This window comes from Mytilus californianus, unplaced genomic scaffold, assembly GCF_021869535.1.
Source record: "Mytilus californianus isolate M0D057914Y unplaced genomic scaffold, xbMytCali1.0.p SCAF_21, whole genome shotgun sequence".
Taxonomy (NCBI): Eukaryota; Metazoa; Mollusca; class Bivalvia; order Mytilida; family Mytilidae; genus Mytilus; species Mytilus californianus.
The window spans coordinates 5,340,833-5,361,955 of record NW_026262670.1 but is presented as its reverse complement, the minus strand read 5'-3'; the positions used below and the strand labels follow the sequence as shown (position 1 = coordinate 5,361,955).

Sequence of the window (21,123 nt, the reverse complement as noted above, 5' to 3'; positions counted from 1 at the left end):
CCCTATGTTTTTATTGTTGCAAATGATAGGGCTACATTTATACTTTCATGAATGATATATGAAATTTTCTAATTTCTAAAGGTAAATCAGGTATAAATTTAATTCAAGACATAGATTAGCATTACAGTCAATGGGAGATTTTTTACTGAATTTACCCCTATAGGAAAATATGCATTCTGTCACTGTACTTGTCCAAGGCCACACAATAATCACAAAACTTATTTCCTGTGAATATTAATGCAATGGAAGCATTTTGGAACCATTTGAAGTTGTTTTTTACACAAATTTCTATGTTTAACTCGGCTATCCAAGATGCACTGAGTGTACTGTGAGAGGAAGCATGGGGTATATGGTAAAAATCAGTTTTTGTGTCCAGATTGAACGAAACAATAGAAATTACACTTGAGAGTTATGATATCAATGAAAGGCATAAATATTCCCCCCATTTTACAACACATTTTGCACATATTTCTCCTCATTATGTGTAAAATCATATGGAAAATCAGAATTACCTCCCTTTGACAGTGTATTTTTTTTAGCTGTGTTTCACCATGTTAAGTTGTAGAACAAGTTGTAAATAAGCACTTTTCAAATATTTTAACACTTGAATAATCTGACCGCATGAAGATATTCATTTATTTTTACATAACGCATTGCGATTCTTTATTTAAAAAAAATTGTAGATAACTTTTTATGATTACATGCCCTTCATCTATGAAACTAGTGTTGAAATGTTTGTAATTGGATTACTATGTTAAATAATTGCTTTTAAATATTCTAAATTGTTACTTTAATCTTCCAAATGCAAAGTTTGGTCATACCCAGTCTTATTTTTTCATATTTGGCATTTTTTTCTACTTCAGTTTTGTCTGTCTAGTTTTGGCGAAGAAACCATCCTGATGTTGGGGTAACAGGAATTTCTGCAGAGTGATTGTCAATGACATTTTGTGAACTTTACAAGTAATTAAAACACAAATTTAGTAAAATGAAACATAATTGTTGGTTTTTTTTGTATGAAACTGCTTAAAAAAACCTTTGAAAAGTGTTTTTGTGGTCTTTTCAGGGTATTTAATCAAACACTTCCATATAAGGCAAAATTTAACTAAGAGTACATTAAGACTTTAGTTTCTAGATGTACTTGCAATACTGGTCAAAGCAAACACAGAAAACAATTCATATTTATTAAGCATAGTATTTTACACCATTCTTTTACAAACAGTCAATATGCAACTTTATATACCAAATATACATTGGCCGCAGTATGGGCTGTAGTATAAATTTTCCTCTATCTTTACAAGTTCAGCATTTATGAATGTTGTATTGAAACTGGAACTTGAAAATTGAATACATTACATGATTATTACAAAAAAAGAGGGAAAAGCTACTAAATAGTCCCTTATAGGAAAATATGCATTCTGTCACTGTACTTGTCCAAGGCCACACAATAATCACAAAACTTATTTCCTGTGAATATTAATGCAATGGAAGCATTTTGGAACCATTTGAAGTTGTTTTTTACACAAATTTCTATGTTTAACTCGGCTATCCAAGATGCACTGAGTGTACTGTGAGAGGAAGCATGGGGTATATGGTAAAAATCAGTTTTTGTGTCCAGATTGAACGAAACAATAGAAATTACACTTGAGAGTTATGATATCAATGAAAGGCATAAATATTCCCCCCATTTTACAACACATTTTGCACATATTTCTCCTCATTATGTGTAAAATCATATGGAAAATCAGAATTACCTCCCTTTGACAGTGTATTTTTTTTAGCTGTGTTTCACCATGTTAAGTTGTAGAACAAGTTGTAAATAAGCACTTTTCAAATATTTTAACACTTGAATAATCTGACCGCATGAAGATATTCATTTATTTTTACATAACGCATTGCGATTCTTTATTTAAAAAAAATTGTAGATAACTTTTTATGATTACATGCCCTTCATCTATGAAACTAGTGTTGAAATGTTTGTAATTGGATTACTATGTTAAATAATTGCTTTTAAATATTCTAAATTGTTACTTTAATCTTCCAAATGCAAAGTTTGGTCATACCCAGTCTTATTTTTTCATATTTGGCATTTTTTTCTACTTCAGTTTTGTCTGTCTAGTTTTGGCGAAGAAACCATCCTGATGTTGGGGTAACAGGAATTTCTGCAGAGTGATTGTCAATGACATTTTGTGAACTTTACAAGTAATTAAAACACAAATTTAGTAAAATGAAACATAATTGTTGGTTTTTTTTGTATGAAACTGCTTAAAAAAACCTTTGAAAAGTGTTTTTGTGGTCTTTTCAGGGTATTTAATCAAACACTTCCATATAAGGCAAAATTTAACTAAGAGTACATTAAGACTTTAGTTTCTAGATGTACTTGCAATACTGGTCAAAGCAAACACAGAAAACAATTCATATTTATTAAGCATAGTATTTTACACCATTCTTTTACAAACAGTCAATATGCAACTTTATATACCAAATATACATTGGCCGCAGTATGGGCTGTAGTATAAATTTTCCTCTATCTTTACAAGTTCAGCATTTATGAATGTTGTATTGAAACTGGAACTTGAAAATTGAATACATTACATGATTATTACAAAAAAAGAGGGAAAAGCTACTAAATAGTCCCTTATAGGGGTAAATTCAGTAAATAAATATACGTCATCAGGGACCGCCCATTTGGGGGAGAGCTTTCTGTATAAAACTGAAGTCATGTGCTCTTCTGATTGGTAGATAATGTTTGTAATAAATATTTTTTGATAGATGGATAAAAACTAGAGTTGAAAAAAAATAAAAAATAAATGCTGAATGTACTAAATTTTTTTACTACAGGGTTGAAAAGTAATGGGGGTCAGTGAAGGAATTAAGTGCGAATCTACAGTGTTTGTAAACAAGGCCATGTGAAGGCCCAAAAATGCCGCATGACCCTATGTTTTTATTGTTGCAAATGATAGGGCTACATTTATACTTTCATGAATGATATATGAAATTTTCTAATTTCTAAAGGTAAATCAGGTATAAATTTAATTCAAGACATAGATTAGCATTACAGTCAATGGGAGATTTTTTACTGAATTTACCCCTATAGGAAAATATGCATTCTGTCACTGTACTTGTCCAAGGCCACACAATAATCACAAAACTTATTTCCTGTGAATATTAATGCAATGGAAGCATTTTGGAACCATTTGAAGTTGTTTTTTACACAAATTTCTATGTTTAACTCGGCTATCCAAGATGCACTGAGTGTACTGTGAGAGGAAGCATGGGGTATATGGTAAAAATCAGTTTTTGTGTCCAGATTGAACGAAACAATAGAAATTACACTTGAGAGTTATGATATCAATGAAAGGCATAAATATTCCCCCCATTTTACAACACATTTTGCACATATTTCTCCTCATTATGTGTAAAATCATATGGAAAATCAGAATTACCTCCCTTTGACAGTGTATTTTTTTTAGCTGTGTTTCACCATGTTAAGTTGTAGAACAAGTTGTAAATAAGCACTTTTCAAATATTTTAACACTTGAATAATCTGACCGCATGAAGATATTCATTTATTTTTACATAACGCATTGCGATTCTTTATTTAAAAAAAATTGTAGATAACTTTTTATGATTACATGCCCTTCATCTATGAAACTAGTGTTGAAATGTTTGTAATTGGATTACTATGTTAAATAATTGCTTTTAAATATTCTAAATTGTTACTTTAATCTTCCAAATGCAAAGTTTGGTCATACCCAGTCTTATTTTTTCATATTTGGCATTTTTTTCTACTTCAGTTTTGTCTGTCTAGTTTTGGCGAAGAAACCATCCTGATGTTGGGGTAACAGGAATTTCTGCAGAGTGATTGTCAATGACATTTTGTGAACTTTACAAGTAATTAAAACACAAATTTAGTAAAATGAAACATAATTGTTGGTTTTTTTTGTATGAAACTGCTTAAAAAAACCTTTGAAAAGTGTTTTTGTGGTCTTTTCAGGGTATTTAATCAAACACTTCCATATAAGGCAAAATTTAACTAAGAGTACATTAAGACTTTAGTTTCTAGATGTACTTGCAATACTGGTCAAAGCAAACACAGAAAACAATTCATATTTATTAAGCATAGTATTTTACACCATTCTTTTACAAACAGTCAATATGCAACTTTATATACCAAATATACATTGGCCGCAGTATGGGCTGTAGTATAAATTTTCCTCTATCTTTACAAGTTCAGCATTTATGAATGTTGTATTGAAACTGGAACTTGAAAATTGAATACATTACATGATTATTACAAAAAAAGAGGGAAAAGCTACTAAATAGTCCCTTATAGGGGTAAATTCAGTAAATAAATATACGTCATCAGGGACCGCCCATTTGGGGGAGAGCTTTCTGTATAAAACTGAAGTCATGTGCTCTTCTGATTGGTAGATAATGTTTGTAATAAATATTTTTTGATAGATGGATAAAAACTAGAGTTGAAAAAAAATAAAAAATAAATGCTGAATGTACTAAATTTTTTTACTACAGGGTTGAAAAGTAATGGGGGTCAGTGAAGGAATTAAGTGCGAATCTACAGTGTTTGTAAACAAGGCCATGTGAAGGCCCAAAAATGCCGCATGACCCTATGTTTTTATTGTTGCAAATGATAGGGCTACATTTATACTTTCATGAATGATATATGAAATTTTCTAATTTCTAAAGGTAAATCAGGTATAAATTTAATTCAAGACATAGATTAGCATTACAGTCAATGGGAGATTTTTTACTGAATTTACCCCTGTAGTATAAACTTCGTAAAGGATAATATTTTGAATCGTTCAAAATGGCAGACGTAGCAGCACCAGCACCAGCACCAGCTAAATCACCAAAGAAAAAGGCAGCAGCTAAGCCAAAGAAGCCTTCAGCACATCCTAAATACAGCGAGATGATTGGGAAAGCCATCGCTGCTTTGAAAGAACGTGGAGGTTCCTCAAGGCAAGCAATTTTGAAGTACATCATGGCCAACTTCAACGTCGGAAAAGATGCCAAGTCAGTAAACGCTCATTTAAAACTTGCACTCAGAGCCGGAGTTAAGAACAACAGTTTGAAGCAGTCCAAGGGAACTGGAGCATCCGGATCTTTCAGAATTGGAGAAGCAAAACAAGCTAAAAAGAAGCCAGCAAAGGCAAAGAAAGCAGCTAAACCTAAGGCTGCCAAGCCAAAGAAGGCAAAGAGCACACCTAAGAAAAAGAAGGCAGCAAAGAAACCAGCTGGAGAGAAAAAGGCAGCCAAGCCTAAAGCTAAGAAACCAGCAGCAAAGAAAGCAGCCAAGCCAAAGAAGGCAGCCAAGTCACCAGCTAAAAAGAAGGCAGCCAAACCAAAAGCCAAGAAGACACCAAAGAAGAAGTAAACTGTTCCAGACTACAGTCTGCAGAGGCTATTCAGCCACCAAAAGCCCTTTTAAGGGCTACCCAATTTGTTCAAAAAGAATCTACAATTGTTGTACATTAGTTATCAAACTAAATATAGCTGAGCCCTACCCTGCCCTTTTCTTTTTTCTTCACTTTGCACTGTTCTTTGAAATATTTTTTTCAGTCAAATTATTTCCATTTTTTGCTTCATTTCACTCCTTAAGAGTATACTATTTCTAACATTTATGCAGTTGCCTTTTGGGAAAATTATTTTTAGTAAGGAAATATTAAAGATATATCATTTTACTTTCACGCACATATTTTTTGAACTGATTAAAATTCTTTCAAAATAATATTCGATTAAAATACAATCTAAGAATAAAGGAAGTGATATTTTTTTTTATTCATTCTCTTTTTTTGGGGGGGGGGGGTTGGGGGGCAAATCACACATTTAAACACTTCAACCAACTAATTCATTTTTCTCATTATGTGATTTTTTTCTCCCTTCTTATTCATTTTCATCTTGACTGAAATTTTTTAGAGGACTTTTTCTACACGTATGCAATGTCAAAGGTTGGACGTCTATTTCATATCAACTAGTCAATGGGGAGGTAACTCTAAATTAAACTCAGTACTTTTTTCGGTACTAATATACTGTAAAAATGTGCTGATTATGTGACGTCCATTTTCACTGAACTAGTACACAATTTTATTTAGGGGCCAGCTGAGGACCACCTCCGGGTGCGGGATTTTCTCGCTGCGTTGAAGACCCATTGGTGGCCTTCGGCTGTTGTCTGCTCTTTGGTCGGGTTGTTGTCTCTTTGACATCATGATTCCCCATTTGCATTCTCAATTTTACAATACAAAAGATGTATAGATGTATTGTCAACATACAAGTAAACAAATAGAAAATGAATGCAGTGACGTTTGTTATTTTTTGTTTTTGTTTTTTTTTTGTCAAAATTACTACAATTGTGTATTAAAAGTTAGCAGGAAACTCTAAAGTATGGAGGTTTTTGTTAAACATTTAACAGTTCTGCAATTATTTTTCATTTTATTACATGCAGATATATATAGTGCGAGTGTACTTACATTCATATATCATCAGTCTTTTATGTTTGGACTCGCTTTTCATCGTGGTTCTATCGTTGGAGATGTGTGTTTGGGGTTGGGGGATAGTAAAAGGAGCGTTCCTGTTATTGACGATAGCTGATTATGTAACCATATTGATACTTTTCTTCACCTCTCGAATTTTCCTTTGTTTTACTCGTGTATGAAATAAATGCACCTACTTGCTTTTATGTTTCTTTAAAATGGGTTGTCCTGTTTGTTTTTCTCTTCTTTTTTCTCTCTGTTTTTTAGTGTTTTGACGACTTGTCTGTGTCTTTGTTATGTCATTTTAATCTGTTCAAAGCACGCGAGATGAATAAACCAGAAACAATACAGTGACGTCACATACGTAGCATGTCTACTGTTATGAACTAAAACAAGGATGGACGGACATTTGTACAAAAGGTAAGAAAAGGGTTTATTTCTTTGATAACATGTATCATGCATTTTAAAGGATTGTTTACGAAATTGTAGGATTCTAATATAACAGAAGAGGTTATTTTCATATTGAAATGACAGCAACTTAACGACACAGAAAAACAAAGTCTACTAGTATATACAGACAATGTGTGACTGACAGTATTAAATGCGCTTATTTGTGTATACATTGAGAAACGTTTGTTGCTGCCGTTTTCAATTAAGACTACCCTAACCCCCGGACAGCAAACACACCTCTTTTCGCCAAGACATTTTCCTTCATTTGTGATAAATACTGTATATTGAGACAGAGAAAAGGCGTTCAATGTCAATATGAAAAGAATAGCTTCAAATATGATAATTCATAAAAACATTTAAAGAAGAAAATAAAAAAGGAGATAGAAAGTAATAAAAAGCCCAAGAATGAAATATTTGATTATAGATTAAGTCCTCTATTGGAAATAAAAAATCTATCGATCTGGTGTTGTTGGGTTTCTGTCCCAAAGAACATGCCAAACTTGTCCTGTTGTTTACGTTTCTAACCATAGCTGAAAAGAGGGATAGGATTCACGTTTGATAGAAATTGATTCTTATTTCTTTTTTTTCTGGATTTGATACGACTAAGAGAGAACTAGAAAGAAAAAGTTTTAAATTTCTACTGGTTGTCAACATCATGAGGTTGTCCTAACATGTAGAAAATAGTTCCATCATGCTGGGAATAAAAAACGACCTAAATAGTACTTTGGATTTACTATTAAAGTGTGTGTTCTATTCATAAACAACTAAATTTCATGTCAAACAATTACTCCCCCCCCCCCAAAAAAAAATAATCCTCCACAAAAATGAAAAAGAAACAGAAAAAAAGGTTTACAAATTAAGAAAGAAAGAAAAACACACAGCATGTTGAGACTTGAACTAACATCCATTAAACGCTATGCTAATTGGCCTTCACAGAAATCAACAGACAATAGAGAAACCTATTTATTTATTTTTTTAACGGAGAATATCTTTTTCTTCGTTTCAATCTTGCTTTGGGATTCTTTTTACATTAAATCTGCTTGTTAATGTTGCAATAGGTAACAAATATTTCAGTCCAACTATCATTCATTGAAAATATATACACCCCCCTTTTCCTCGGGATTTTTTTTTTGTGGGGGAAGGGGTTCAGTTAAATACAGTGGAGACTATTTTTGCCCCAAGTCTAATGGTTAACATTGGTGTGATTTTTGTCTTTATGTCTCTTTTGAATCGTCCGTGTGTATGCTGCTTCACCCGGTACCGATTCTGGTCTTATACTTGCCTAGCCTATATAGGAAAAATGCATATTTATGGCCAGAGTCTTCACCGTGAACCCCCCCCCCCCCCCTTTTTTAAAAACAGATGAACCTTTGTAATTGTTAATTTAGAGGCAAATGATGTGTACAACTTTCGAATTATAAAAATACAAGAATCTTGGGTTTGGTTGGTATATTTTGTATTGAAACTTTCAGGTGGCCAGTTCGAGCACGGACCATCGTTTAATTGATAATAAAATTAAGTACATATATTTTTTGAAAAATATGATATATTCAACAAGACATATTCGAGTTTTAGAGCACGAAGTGCTCAAATTTTACATGAAAATGGAAATAAAAGCAGAGACGCATCATACAGCACAGTTTTCTAGTGCCTCGATCATATCCACTGAACATAAAGTCGCTCTCTGAAAAGTTCCCAAAGCTAGATTAAATTAAACGACATTCCAAATACATATTCTAGATATTGGTTTTATTCATTCGAATCTAGGATGTCTGTGAAATTTCGCTCAGGTTGAATAAAAATGTTTTTTGAAGTTTTCGTAAAAATCTGCAACCAAACAATGGCGCGTGAACTTTTTGTGTGTTTCCCTCCAGCTGAAAACAAACTTATTACGACGAGTAACATACGTCCAGTGAATAAAAACGGAAAGAAACCTGTAGAGAAATGATATTTCTTCCGCTGCACAATTTTACGACGGTAGAATATTTTTCTATTGAGAAAAACTCGTAAATTTTCTGTCAACATACCTGCGAAGACAAATCAGTCGGTTCTACTTTAACTATTAATATCTTTCTACTGTGATCATTGAAAAATACACAGTTTATCTAACCTGCAAGATTAATGACTGTTGAGCAATTTGATATGCTATATGTGAATGTTTTTGATAGAATTATACTAAAAATTATCATAAAAGTCTTCGAAGAAGCACATAATCATTTTACCGAGATCGCGTAATGGATTTTACAAATTATTTTTAAGGGTGTCTTCGTCGAGGTCCGCGTTCGTCTGTTATAAATAAACGAGGCCTTGAATGGCGTTATTTTCAAATCGTTATTCGTAGTATAAACTTCGTAAAGGATAATATTTTGAATCGTTCAAAATGGCAGACGTAGCAGCACCAGCACCAGCACCAGCTAAATCACCAAAGAAAAAGGCAGCAGCTAAGCCAAAGAAGCCTTCAGCACATCCTAAATACAGCGAGATGATTGGAAAAGCCATCGCTGCTTTGAAAGAACGTGGAGGTTCCTCAAGGCAAGCAATTTTGAAGTACATCATGGCCAACTTCAACGTCGGAAAAGATGCCAAGTCAGTAAACGCTCATTTAAAACTTGCACTCAGAGCCGGAGTTAAGAACAACAGTTTGAAGCAGTCCAAGGGAACTGGAGCATCCGGATCTTTCAGAATTGGAGAAGCAAAACAAGCTAAAAAGAAGCCAGCAAAGGCAAAGAAAGCAGCTAAACCTAAGGCTGCCAAGCCAAAGAAGGCAAAGAGCACACCTAAGAAAAAGAAGGCAGCAAAGAAACCAGCTGGAGAGAAAAAGGCAGCCAAGCCTAAAGCTAAGAAACCAGCAGCAAAGAAAGCAGCCAAGCCAAAGAAGGCAGCCAAGTCACCAGCTAAAAAGAAGGCAGCCAAACCAAAAGCCAAGAAGACACCAAAGAAGAAGTAAACTGTTCCAGACTACAGTCTGCAGAGGCTATTCAGCCACCAAAAGCCCTTTTAAGGGCTACCCAATTTGTTCAAAAAGAATCTACAATTGTTGTACATTAGTTATCAAACTAAATATAGCTGAGCCCTACCCTGCCCTTTTCTTTTTTCTTCACTTTGCACTGTTCTTTGAAATATTTTTTTCAGTCAAATTATTTCCATTTTTTGCTTCATTTCACTCCTTAAGAGTATACTATTTCTAACATTTATGCAGTTGCCTTTTGGGAAAATTATTTTTAGTAAGGAAATATTAAAGATATATCATTTTACTTTCACGCACATATTTTTTGAACTGATTAAAATTCTTTCAAAATAATATTCGATTAAAATACAATCTAAGAATAAAGGAAGTGATATTTTTTTTTATTCATTCTCTTTTTTTTGGGGGGGGGGGTTGGGGGGGTTGGGGGGCAAATCACACATTAAAACACTTCAACCAACTAATTCATTTTTCTCATTATGTGATTTTTTTCTCCCTTCTTATTCATTTTCATCTTGACTGAAATTTTTTAGAGGACTTTTTCTACACGTATGCAATGTCAAAGGTTGGACGTCTATTTCATATCAACTAGTCAATGGGGAGGTAACTCTAAATTAAACTCAGTACTTTTTTCGGTACTAATATACTGTAAAAATGTGCTGATTATGTGACGTCCATTTTCACTGAACTAGTACACAATTTTATTTAGGGGCCAGCTGAGGACCACCTCCGGGTGCGGGATTTTCTCGCTGCGTTGAAGACCCATTGGTGGCCTTCGGCTGTTGTCTGCTCTTTGGTCGGGTTGTTGTCTCTTTGACATCATGATTCCCCATTTGCATTCTCAATTTTACAATACAAAAGATGTATAGATGTATTGTCAACATACAAGTTAACAAATAGAAAATGAATGCAGTGACGTTTGTTATTTTTTGTTTTTGTTTTTTTTTTTGTCAAAATTACTACAATTGTGTATTAAAAGTTAGCAGGAAACTCTAAAGTATGGAGGTTTTTGTTAAACATTTAACAGTTCTGCAATTATTTTTCATTTTATTACATGCAGATATATATAGTGCGAGTGTACTTACATTCATATATCATCAGTCTTTTATGTTTGGACTCGCTTTTCATCGTGGTTCTATCGTTGGAGATGTGTGTTTGGGGTTGGGGGATAGTAAAAGGAGCGTTCCTGTTATTGACGATAGCTGATTATGTAACCATATTGATACTTTTCTTCACCTCTCGAATTTTCCTTTGTTTTACTCGTGTATGAAATAAATGCACCTACTTGCTTTTATGTTTCTTTAAAATGGGTTGTCCTGTTTGTTTTTCTCTTCTTTTTTCTCTCTGTTTTTTAGTGTTTTGACGACTTGTCTGTGTCTTTGTTATGTCATTTTAATCTGTTCAAAGCACGCGAGATGAATAAACCAGAAACAATACAGTGACGTCACATACGTAGCATGTCTACTGTTATGAACTAAAACAAGGATGGACGGACATTTGTACAAAAGGTAAGAAAAGGGTTTATTTCTTTGATAACATGTATCATGCATTTTAAAGGATTGTTTACGAAATTGTAGGATTCTAATATAACAGAAGAGGTTATTTTCATATTGAAATGACAGCAACTTAACGACACAGAAAAACAAAGTCTACTAGTATATACAGACAATGTGTGACTGACAGTATTAAATGCGCTTATTTGTGTATACATTGAGAAACGTTTGTTGCTGCCGTTTTCAATTAAGACTACCCTAACCCCCGGACAGCAAACACACCTCTTTTCGCCAAGACATTTTCCTTCATTTGTGATAAATACTGTATATTGAGACAGAGAAAAGGCGTTCAATGTCAATATGAAAAGAATAGCTTCAAATATGATAATTCATAAAAACATTTAAAGAAGAAAATAAAAAAGGAGATAGAAAGTAATAAAAAGCCCAAGAATGAAATATTTGATTATAGATTAAGTCCTCTATTGGAAATAAAAAATCTATCGATCTGGTGTTGTTGGGTTTCTGTCCCAAAGAACATGCCAAACTTGTCCTGTTGTTTACGTTTCTAACCATAGCTGAAAAGAGGGATAGGATTCACGTTTGATAGAAATTGATTCTTATTTCTTTTTTTTCTGGATTTGATACGACTAAGAGAGAACTAGAAAGAAAAAGTTTTAAATTTCTACTGGTTGTCAACATCATGAGGTTGTCCTAACATGTAGAAAATAGTTCCATCATGCTGGGAATAAAAAACGACCTAAATAGTACTTTGGATTTACTATTAAAGTGTGTGTTCTATTCATAAACAACTAAATTTCATGTCAAACAATTACCCCCCCCCCCCCCCAAAAAAAAATAATCCTCCACAAAAATGAAAAAGAAACAGAAAAAAAGGTTTACAAATTAAGAAAGAAAGAAAACCCAACAGCATGTTGAGACTTGAACTAACATCCATTAAACGCTATATGCTAATTGGCCTTCACAGAAATCAACAGACAATAGAGAAACCTATTTATTTATTTTTTTAACGGAGAATATCTTTTTCTTCGTTTCAATCTTGCTTTGGGATTCTTTTTACATTAAATCTGCTTGTTAATGTTGCAATAGGTAACAAATATTTCAGTCCAACTATCATTCATTGAAAATATATACACCCCCCTTTTCCTCGGGATTTTTTTTTTTGTGGGGGAAGGGGTTCAGTTAAATACAGTGGAGACTATTTTTGCCCCAAGTCTAATGGTTAACATTGGTGTGATTTTTGTCTTTATGTCTCTTTTGAATCGTCCGTGTGTATGCTGCTTCACCCGGTACCGATTCTGGTCTTATACTTGCCTAGCCTATATAGGAAAAATGCATATTTATGGCCAGAGTCTTCACCGTGAACCCCCCCCCCTTTTTTAAAAACAGATGAACCTTTGTAATTGTTAATTTAGAGGCAAATGATGTGTACAACTTTCGAATTATAAAAATACAAGAATCTTGGGTTTGGTTGGTATATTTTGTATTGAAACTTTCAGGTGGCCAGTTCGAGCACGGACCATCGTTTAATTGATAATAAAATTAAGTACATATATTTTTTGAAAAATATGATATATTCAACAAGACATATTCGAGTTTTAGAGCACGAAGTGCTCAAATTTTACATGAAAATGGAAATAAAAGCAGAGACGCATCATACAGCACAGTCAAGTTTCTAGTGCCTCATATCCACTGAACATAAAGTCGCTCTCTGAAAAGTTCCCAAAGCTAGATTAAATTAAACGACATTCCAAATACATATTCTAGATATTGGTTTTATTCATTCGAATCTAGGATGTCTGTGAAATTTCGCTCAGGTTGAATAAAAATGTTTTTTGAAGTTTTCGTAAAAATCTGCAACCAAACAATGGCGCGTGAACTTTTTGTGTGTTTCCCTCCAGCTGAAAACAAACTTATTACGACGAGTAACATACGTCCAGTGAATAAAAACGGAAAGAAACCTGTAGAGAAATGATATTTCTTCCGCTGCACAATTTTACGACGGTAGAATATTTTTCTATTGAGAAAAACTCGTAAATTTTCTGTCAACATACCTGCGAAGACAAATCAGTCGGTTCTACTTTAACTATTAATATCTTTCTACTGTGATCATTGAAAAATACACAGTTTATCTAACCTGCAAGATTAATGACTGTTGAGCAATTTGATATGCTATATGTGAATGTTTTTGATAGAATTATACTAAAAATTATCATAAAAGTCTTTGAAGAAGCACATAATCATTTTACCGAGATCGCGTAATGGATTTTACAAGTTATTTTTAAGGGTGTCTTCGTCGAGGTCCGCGTTCGTCTGTTATAAATAAACGAGGCCTTGAATGGCGTTATTTTCAAATCGTTATTCGTAGTATAAACTTCGTAAAGGATAATATTTTGAATCGTTCAAAATGGCAGACGTAGCAGCACCAGCACCAGCACCAGCTAAATCACCAAAGAAAAAGGCAGCAGCTAAGCCAAAGAAGCCTTCAGCACATCCTAAATACAGCGAGATGATTGGAAAAGCCATCGCTGCTTTGAAAGAACGTGGAGGTTCCTCAAGGCAAGCAATTTTGAAGTACATCATGGCCAACTTCAACGTCGGAAAAGATGCCAAGTCAGTAAACGCTCATTTAAAACTTGCACTCAGAGCCGGAGTTAAGAACAACAGTTTGAAGCAGTCCAAGGGAACTGGAGCATCCGGATCTTTCAGAATTGGAGAAGCAAAACAAGCTAAAAAGAAGCCAGCAAAGGCAAAGAAAGCAGCTAAACCTAAGGCTGCCAAGCCAAAGAAGGCAAAGAGCACACCTAAGAAAAAGAAGGCAGCAAAGAAACCAGCTGGAGAGAAAAAGGCAGCCAAGCCTAAAGCTAAGAAACCAGCAGCAAAGAAAGCAGCCAAGCCAAAGAAGGCAGCCAAGTCACCAGCTAAAAAGAAGGCAGCCAAACCAAAAGCCAAGAAGACACCAAAGAAGAAGTAAACTGTTCCAGACTACAGTCTGCAGAGGCTATTCAGCCACCAAAAGCCCTTTTAAGGGCTACCCAATTTGTTCAAAAAGAATCTACAATTGTTGTACATTAGTTATCAAACTAAATATAGCTGAGCCCTACCCTGCCCTTTTCTTTTTTCTTCACTTTGCACTGTTCTTTGAAATATTTTTTTCAGTCAAATTATTTCCATTTTTTGCTTCATTTCACTCCTTAAGAGTATACTATTTCTAACATTTATGCAGTTGCCTTTTGGGAAAATTATTTTTAGTAAGGAAATATTAAAGATATATCATTTTACTTTCACGCACATATTTTTTGAACTGATTAAAATTCTTTCAAAATAATATTCGATTAAAATACAATCTAAGAATAAAGGAAGTGATATTTTTTTTTATTCATTCTCTTTTTTTTTGGGGGGGGGGGGGGGTTGGGGGGCAAATCACACATTTAAACACTTCAACCAACTAATTCATTTTTCTCATTATGTGATTTTTTTCTCCCTTCTTATTCATTTTCATCTTGACTGAAATTTTTTAGAGGACTTTTTCTACACGTATGCAATGTCAAAGGTTGGACGTCTATTTCATATCAACTAGTCAATGGGGAGGTAACTCTAAATTAAACTCAGTACTTTTTTCGGTACTAATATACTGTAAAAATGTGCTGATTATGTGACGTCCATTTTCACTGAACTAGTACACAATTTTATTTAGGGGCCAGCTGAGGACCACCTCCGGGTGCGGGATTTTCTCGCTGCGTTGAAGACCCATTGGTGGCCTTCGGCTGTTGTCTGCTCTTTGGTCGGGTTGTTGTCTCTTTGACATCATGATTCCCCATTTGCATTCTCAATTTTACAATACAAAAGATGTATAGATGTATTGTCAACATACAAGTAAACAAATAGAAAATGAATGCAGTGACGTTTGTTATTTTTTGTTTTTGTTTTTTTTTTTGTCAAAATTACTACAATTGTGTATTAAAAGTTAGCAGGAAACTCTAAAGTATGGAAGTTTTTGTTAAACATTTAACAGTTCTGCAATTATTTTTCATTTTATTACATGCAGATATATATAGTGCGAGTGTACTTACATTCATATATCATCAGTCTTTTATGTTTGGACTCGCTTTTCATCGTGGTTCTATCGTTGGAGATGTGTGTTTGGGGTTGGGGGATAGTAAAAGGAGCGTTCCTGTTATTGACGATAGCTGATTATGTAACCATATTGATACTTTTCTTCACCTCTCGAATTTTCCTTTGTTTTACTCGTGTATGAAATAAATGCACCTACTTGCTTTTATGTTTCTTTAAAATGGGTTGTCCTGTTTGTTTTTCTCTTCTTTTTTCTCTCTGTTTTTTAGTGTTTTGACGACTTGTCTGTGTCTTTGTTATGTCATTTTAATCTGTTCAAAGCACGCGAGATGAATAAACCAGAAGCAATACAGTGACGTCACATACGTAGCATGTCTACTGTTATGAACTAAAACAAGGATGGACGGACATTTGTACAAAAGGTAAGAAAAGGGTTTATTTCTTTGATAACATGTATCATGCATTTTAAAGGATTGTTTACGAAATTGTAGGATTCTAATATAACAGAAGAGGTTATTTTCATATTGAAATGACAGCAACTTAACGACACAGAAAAACAAAGTCTTCTAGTATATACAGACAATGTGTGACTGACAGTATTAAATGCGCTTATTTGTGTATACATTGAGAAACGTTTGTTGCTGCCGTTTTCAATTAAGACTACCCTAACCCCCGGACAGCAAACACACCTCTTTTCGCCAAGACATTTTCCTTCATTTGCGATAAATACTGTATATTGAGACAGAGAAAAGGCGTTCAATGTCAATATGAAAAGAATAGCTTCAAATATGATAATTCATAAAAACATTTAAAGAAGAAAATAAAAAAGGAGATAGAAAGTAATAAAAAGCCCAAGAATGAAATATTTGATTATAGATTAAGTCCTCTATTGGAAATAAAAAATCTATCGATCTGGTGTTGTTGGGTTTCTGTCCCAAAGAACATGCCAAACTTGTCCTGTTGTTTACGTTTCTAACCATAGCTGAAAAGAGGGATAGGATTCACGTTTGATAGAAATTGATTCTTATTTCTTTTTTTCTGGATTTGATACGACTAAGAGAGAACTAGAAAGAAAAAGTTTTAAATTTCTACTGGTTGTCAACATCATGAGGTTGTCCTAACATGTAGAAAATAGTTCCATCATGATGGGAATAAAAAACGACCTAAATAGTACTTTGGATTTACTATTAAAGTGTGTGTTCTATTCATAAACAACTAAATTTCATGTCAAACAATTACTCCCCCCCCCCAAAAAAAAAAATAATCCTCCACAAAAATGAAAAAGAAACAGAAAAAAAGGTTTACAAATTAAGAAAGAAAGAAAAACCCATAGCATGTTGAGACTTGAACTAACATCCATTAAACGCTATGCTAATTGGCCTTCACAGAAATCAACAGACAATAGAGAAACCTATTTATTTATTTTTTTAACGGAGAATATCTTTTTCTTCGTTTCAATCTTGCTTTGGGATTCTTTTTACATTAAATCTGCTTGTTAATGTTGCAATAGGTAACAAATATTTCAGTCCAACTATCATTCATTGAAAATATATACACCCCCCTTTTCCTCGGGATTTTTTTTTGTGGGGGAAGGGGTTCAGTTAAATACAGTGGAGACTATTTTTGCCCCAAGTCTAATGGTTAACATTGGTGTGATTTTTGTCTTTATGTCTCTTTTGAATCGTCCGTGTGTATGCTGCTTCACCCGGTACCGATTCTGGTCTTATACTTGCCTAGCCTATATAGGAAAAATGCATATTTATGGCCAGAGTCTTCACCGTGAACCCCCCCCCCCCTTTTTTTAAAAACAGATGAACCTTTGTAATTGTTAATTTAGAGGCAAATGATGTGTACAACTTTCGAATTATAAAAATACAAGAATCTTGGGTTTGGTTGGTATATTTTGTATTGAAACTTTCAGGTGGCCAGTTCGAGCACGGACCATCGTTTAATTGATAATAAAATTAAGTACATATATTTTTTGAAAAATATGATATATTCAACAAGACATATTCGAGTTTTAGAGCACGAAGTGCTCAAATTTTACATGAAAATGGAAATAAAAGCAGAGACGCATCATACAGCACAGTTTTCTAGTGCCTCATATCCACTGAACATAAAGTCGCTCTCTGAAAAGTTCCCAAAGCTAGATTAAATTAAACGACATTCCAAATACATATTCTAGATATTGGTTTTATTCATTCGAATCTAGGATGTCTGTGAAATTTCGCTCAGGTTGAATAAAAATGTTTTTTGAAGTTTTCGTAAAAATCTGCAACCAAACAATGGCGCGTGAACTTTTTGTGTGTTTCCCTCCAGCTGAAAACAAACTTATTACGACGAGTAACATACGTCCAGTGAATAAAAACGGAAAGAAACCTGTAGAGAAATGATATTTCTTCCGCTGCACAATTTTACGACGGTAGAATATTTTTCTATTGAGAAAAACTCGTAAATTTTCTGTCAACATACCTGCGAAGACAAATCAGTCGGTTCTACTTTAACTATTAATATCTTTCTACTGTGATCATTGAAAAATACACAGTTTATCTAACCTGCAAGATTAATGACTGTTGAGCAATTTGATATGCTATATGTGAATGTTTTTGATAGAATTATACTAAAAATTATCATAAAAGTCTTCGAAGAAGCACATAATCATTTTACCGAGATCGCGTAATGGATTTTACAAGTTATTTTTAAGGGTGTCTTCGTCGAGGTCCGCGTTCGTCTGTTATAAATAAACGAGGCCTTGAATGGCGTTATTTTCAAATCGTTATTCGTAGTATAAACTTCGTAAAGGATAATATTTTGAATCGTTCAAAATGGCAGACGTAGCAGCACCAGCACCAGCACCAGCTAAATCACCAAAGAAAAAGGCAGCAGCTAAGCCAAAGAAGCCTTCAGCACATCCTAAATACAGCGAGATGATTGGGAAAGCCATCGCTGCTTTGAAAGAACGTGGAGGTTCCTCAAGGCAAGCAATTTTGAAGTACATCATGGCCAACTTCAACGTCGGAAAAGATGCCAAGTCAGTAAACGCTCATTTAAAACTTGCACTCAGAGCCGGAGTTAAGAACAACAGTTTGAAGCAGTCCAAGGGAACTGGAGCATCCGGATCTTTCAGAATTGGAGAAGCAAAACAAGCTAAAAAGAAGCCAGCAAAGGCAAAGAAAGCAGCTAAACCTAAGGCTGCCAAGCCAAAGAAGGCAAAGAGCACACCTAAGAAAAAGAAGGCAGCAAAGAAACCAGCTGGAGAGAAAAAGGCAGCCAAGCCTAAAGCTAAGAAACCAGCAGCAAAGAAAGCAGCCAAGCCAAAGAAGGCAGCCAAGTCACCAGCTAAAAAGAAGGCAGCCAAACCAAAAGCCAAGAAGACACCAAAGAAGAAGTAAACTGTTCCAGACTACAGTCTGCAGAGGCTATTCAGCCACCAAAAGCCCTTTTAAGGGCTACCCAATTTGTTCAAAAAGAATCTACAATTGTTGTACATTAGTTATCAAACTAAATATAGCTGAGCCCTACCCTGCCCTTTTCTTTTTTCTTCACTTTGCACTGTTCTTTGAAATATTTTTTTCAGTCAAATTATTTCCATTTTTTGCTTCATTTCACTCCTTAAGAGTATACTATTTCTAACATTTATGCAGTTGCCTTTTGGGAAAATTATTTTTAGTAAGGAAATATTAAAGATATATCATTTTACTTTCACGCACATATTTTTTGAACTGATTAAAATTCTTTCAAAATAATATTCGATTAAAATACAATCTAAGAATAAAGGAAGTGATAGTTTTTTTTATTCATTTTCTTTTTTTGGGGGGGTGGGGGGCAAATCACACATTTAAACACTTCAACCAACTAATTCATTTTTCTCATTATGTGATTTTTTTCTCCCTTCTTATTCATTTTCATCTTGACTGAAATTTTTTAGAGGACTTTTTCTACACGTATGCAATGTCAAAGGTTGGACGTCTATTTCATATCAACTAGTCAATGGGGAGGTAACTCTAAATTAAACTCAGTACTTTTTTCGGTACTAATATACTGTAAAAATGTGCTGATTATGTGACGTCCATTTTCACTGAACTAGTACACAATTTTATTTAGGGGCCAGCTGAGGACCACATATCCAACTATCGCGGTCATCACGTGACTTTTACAATTCAGTTGTATATCATTAATGGCCGATTGATTATCAATGAAAATGAACGGGCTACATAGATTAAACGATCATAACTTTTTTGTTACATTGTGTATTTTACCTTCCAACCCCGCGTTTTATAGTATTTTCATTTTTACAATTAAAAATGTTTTCAGTTTCAGTTCAGAAATATGATTTCTTGCTTCAAATTAAGTTTGAAAATGGAGGTGACATAACCACACGGCCTCCGTTGACTTCTTCGTTAAAACTCAATAAAATTGCAATGGGACCTTCTTATATGATCAATTTTCTCAACATATTATTTGTTAATAATATCCTTCCAACCCCTAAAAAGATAACCAACACATTCATTTAAATGAAATCGAAACCCAAATCAGTTTAGGTAACAAACTTTTTGCTTCAAAATTTGATTGAAAAGTTTACATTTTGGCATTCGTTAACAATATTTTGAAAATGGCGGCCGATGTCGGAAGTAAACAATGACACGACATATATTTATTTAGCAATTAATTAAAAAGTAATTTGTGAAATATTTATTAAAGTGTGTCTTATTTCACCTTTCATTTAATTTTTATATTTATTAGAAACAGTCTCTCCCACTCAAAACAAAGATTTATATGCATCAACCATGCATTGTTTACATTGACCATGTTGACAGCGTAGGTCGACTTGTGAAAATATATATTGTAATATTTTTACGATGAAAATAAAAAAACTGTTGGATGCATGCGTTTTCAGTTTTTGTCTTACCTTAAAGCAGCATAGAATCAAATATTTTGTCTTTTTGATAAAGTGGATACATGCTTTTTGTTTTGATAAAATTTCGAAGTTACGTAAAAAAATGGCGACCAAACAATTTTCAAACGTAGACGATGTTCGACACTAATTTTGCCCATGCAAATAACACAATTTAATTTCTCTGTTTATATTGCAATTAAATATGACACGTTATTGTCACTCTAATAATACCCAAGGACATAACTTGATTAAGGAGATATTAATTAGTCATCAACGTGATCAAAGAAAACCAACTCGGCACCTAATCACGATGTAAGATCATGTAAGTTTTGACAAGACGTATGTAGATTAGTATGGTCCGATTCTTATAGAAATTATTTTATGGTATTATTTTATATTAATAAAAAAAACTTCGAAACCCCGAGGTGAAATATCAATATTTTTCAATTTTCTAAATCATTCATCACACCTGAGACTACTATGTTATAGTAGTCTCAGATCACACTGATTACCAGTAAATTTTTCATAATCCTAATTAAACCAGTAACATGCAGAGTTATCGAACGTAATTATGACTGGTATAGTTGCATATGACCTCCGGGTGCGGGATTTTCTCGCTGCGTTGAAGACCCATTGGTGGCCTTCGGCTGTTGTCTGCTCTTTGGTCGGGTTGTTGTCTCTTTGACATCATGATTCCCCATTTGCATTCTCAATTTTACAATACAAAAGATGTATAGA

General features: G+C 33.8%; 4 protein-coding genes across 4 annotated transcripts; all 4 read left to right on the top strand.

Moving 5' to 3' along the window:
* Positions 1-4,788: 4,788 nt before the first annotated feature.
* Positions 4,789-5,457, top strand: LOC127732008 (histone H1-delta-like). The gene has a single exon (XM_052241056.1). It carries the CDS (start codon positions 4,826-4,828, stop codon positions 5,390-5,392), a length of 567 nt encoding a protein of 188 aa, XP_052097016.1. The 5' UTR covers positions 4,789-4,825; the 3' UTR covers positions 5,393-5,457.
* Positions 5,458-9,247: 3,790 nt separating this feature from the next.
* Positions 9,248-9,950, top strand: LOC127732010 (histone H1-delta-like). Its single transcript, XM_052241057.1, has one exon. The coding sequence runs from the start codon at positions 9,319-9,321 to the stop codon at positions 9,883-9,885; it is 567 nt and encodes a 188-aa protein (XP_052097017.1). The 5' UTR covers positions 9,248-9,318; the 3' UTR covers positions 9,886-9,950.
* Positions 9,951-13,750: 3,800 nt separating this feature from the next.
* On the top strand, positions 13,751-14,453 carry LOC127732007 (histone H1-delta-like). The gene has a single exon (XM_052241054.1). It carries the CDS (start codon positions 13,822-13,824, stop codon positions 14,386-14,388), a length of 567 nt encoding a protein of 188 aa, XP_052097014.1. The 5' UTR covers positions 13,751-13,821; the 3' UTR covers positions 14,389-14,453.
* A 3,789-nt stretch (positions 14,454-18,242) lies between these two features.
* On the top strand, positions 18,243-18,945 carry LOC127732003 (histone H1-delta-like). Its single transcript, XM_052241051.1, has one exon. It carries the CDS (start codon positions 18,314-18,316, stop codon positions 18,878-18,880), a length of 567 nt encoding a protein of 188 aa, XP_052097011.1. The 5' UTR covers positions 18,243-18,313; the 3' UTR covers positions 18,881-18,945.
* Positions 18,946-21,123: the final 2,178 nt, after the last annotated feature.

Bases quoted from the DNA above. Each gene is read 5' to 3' on its own strand.
- LOC127732007 (XM_052241054.1), top strand. From the start codon at position 13,822: ATGGCAGACGTAGCAGCACCAGCACCAGCACCAGCTAAATCACCAAAG.
- LOC127732010 (XM_052241057.1), top strand. From the start codon at position 9,319: ATGGCAGACGTAGCAGCACCAGCACCAGCACCAGCTAAATCACCAAAG.
- LOC127732008 (XM_052241056.1), top strand. From the start codon at position 4,826: ATGGCAGACGTAGCAGCACCAGCACCAGCACCAGCTAAATCACCAAAG.
- LOC127732003 (XM_052241051.1), top strand. From the start codon at position 18,314: ATGGCAGACGTAGCAGCACCAGCACCAGCACCAGCTAAATCACCAAAG.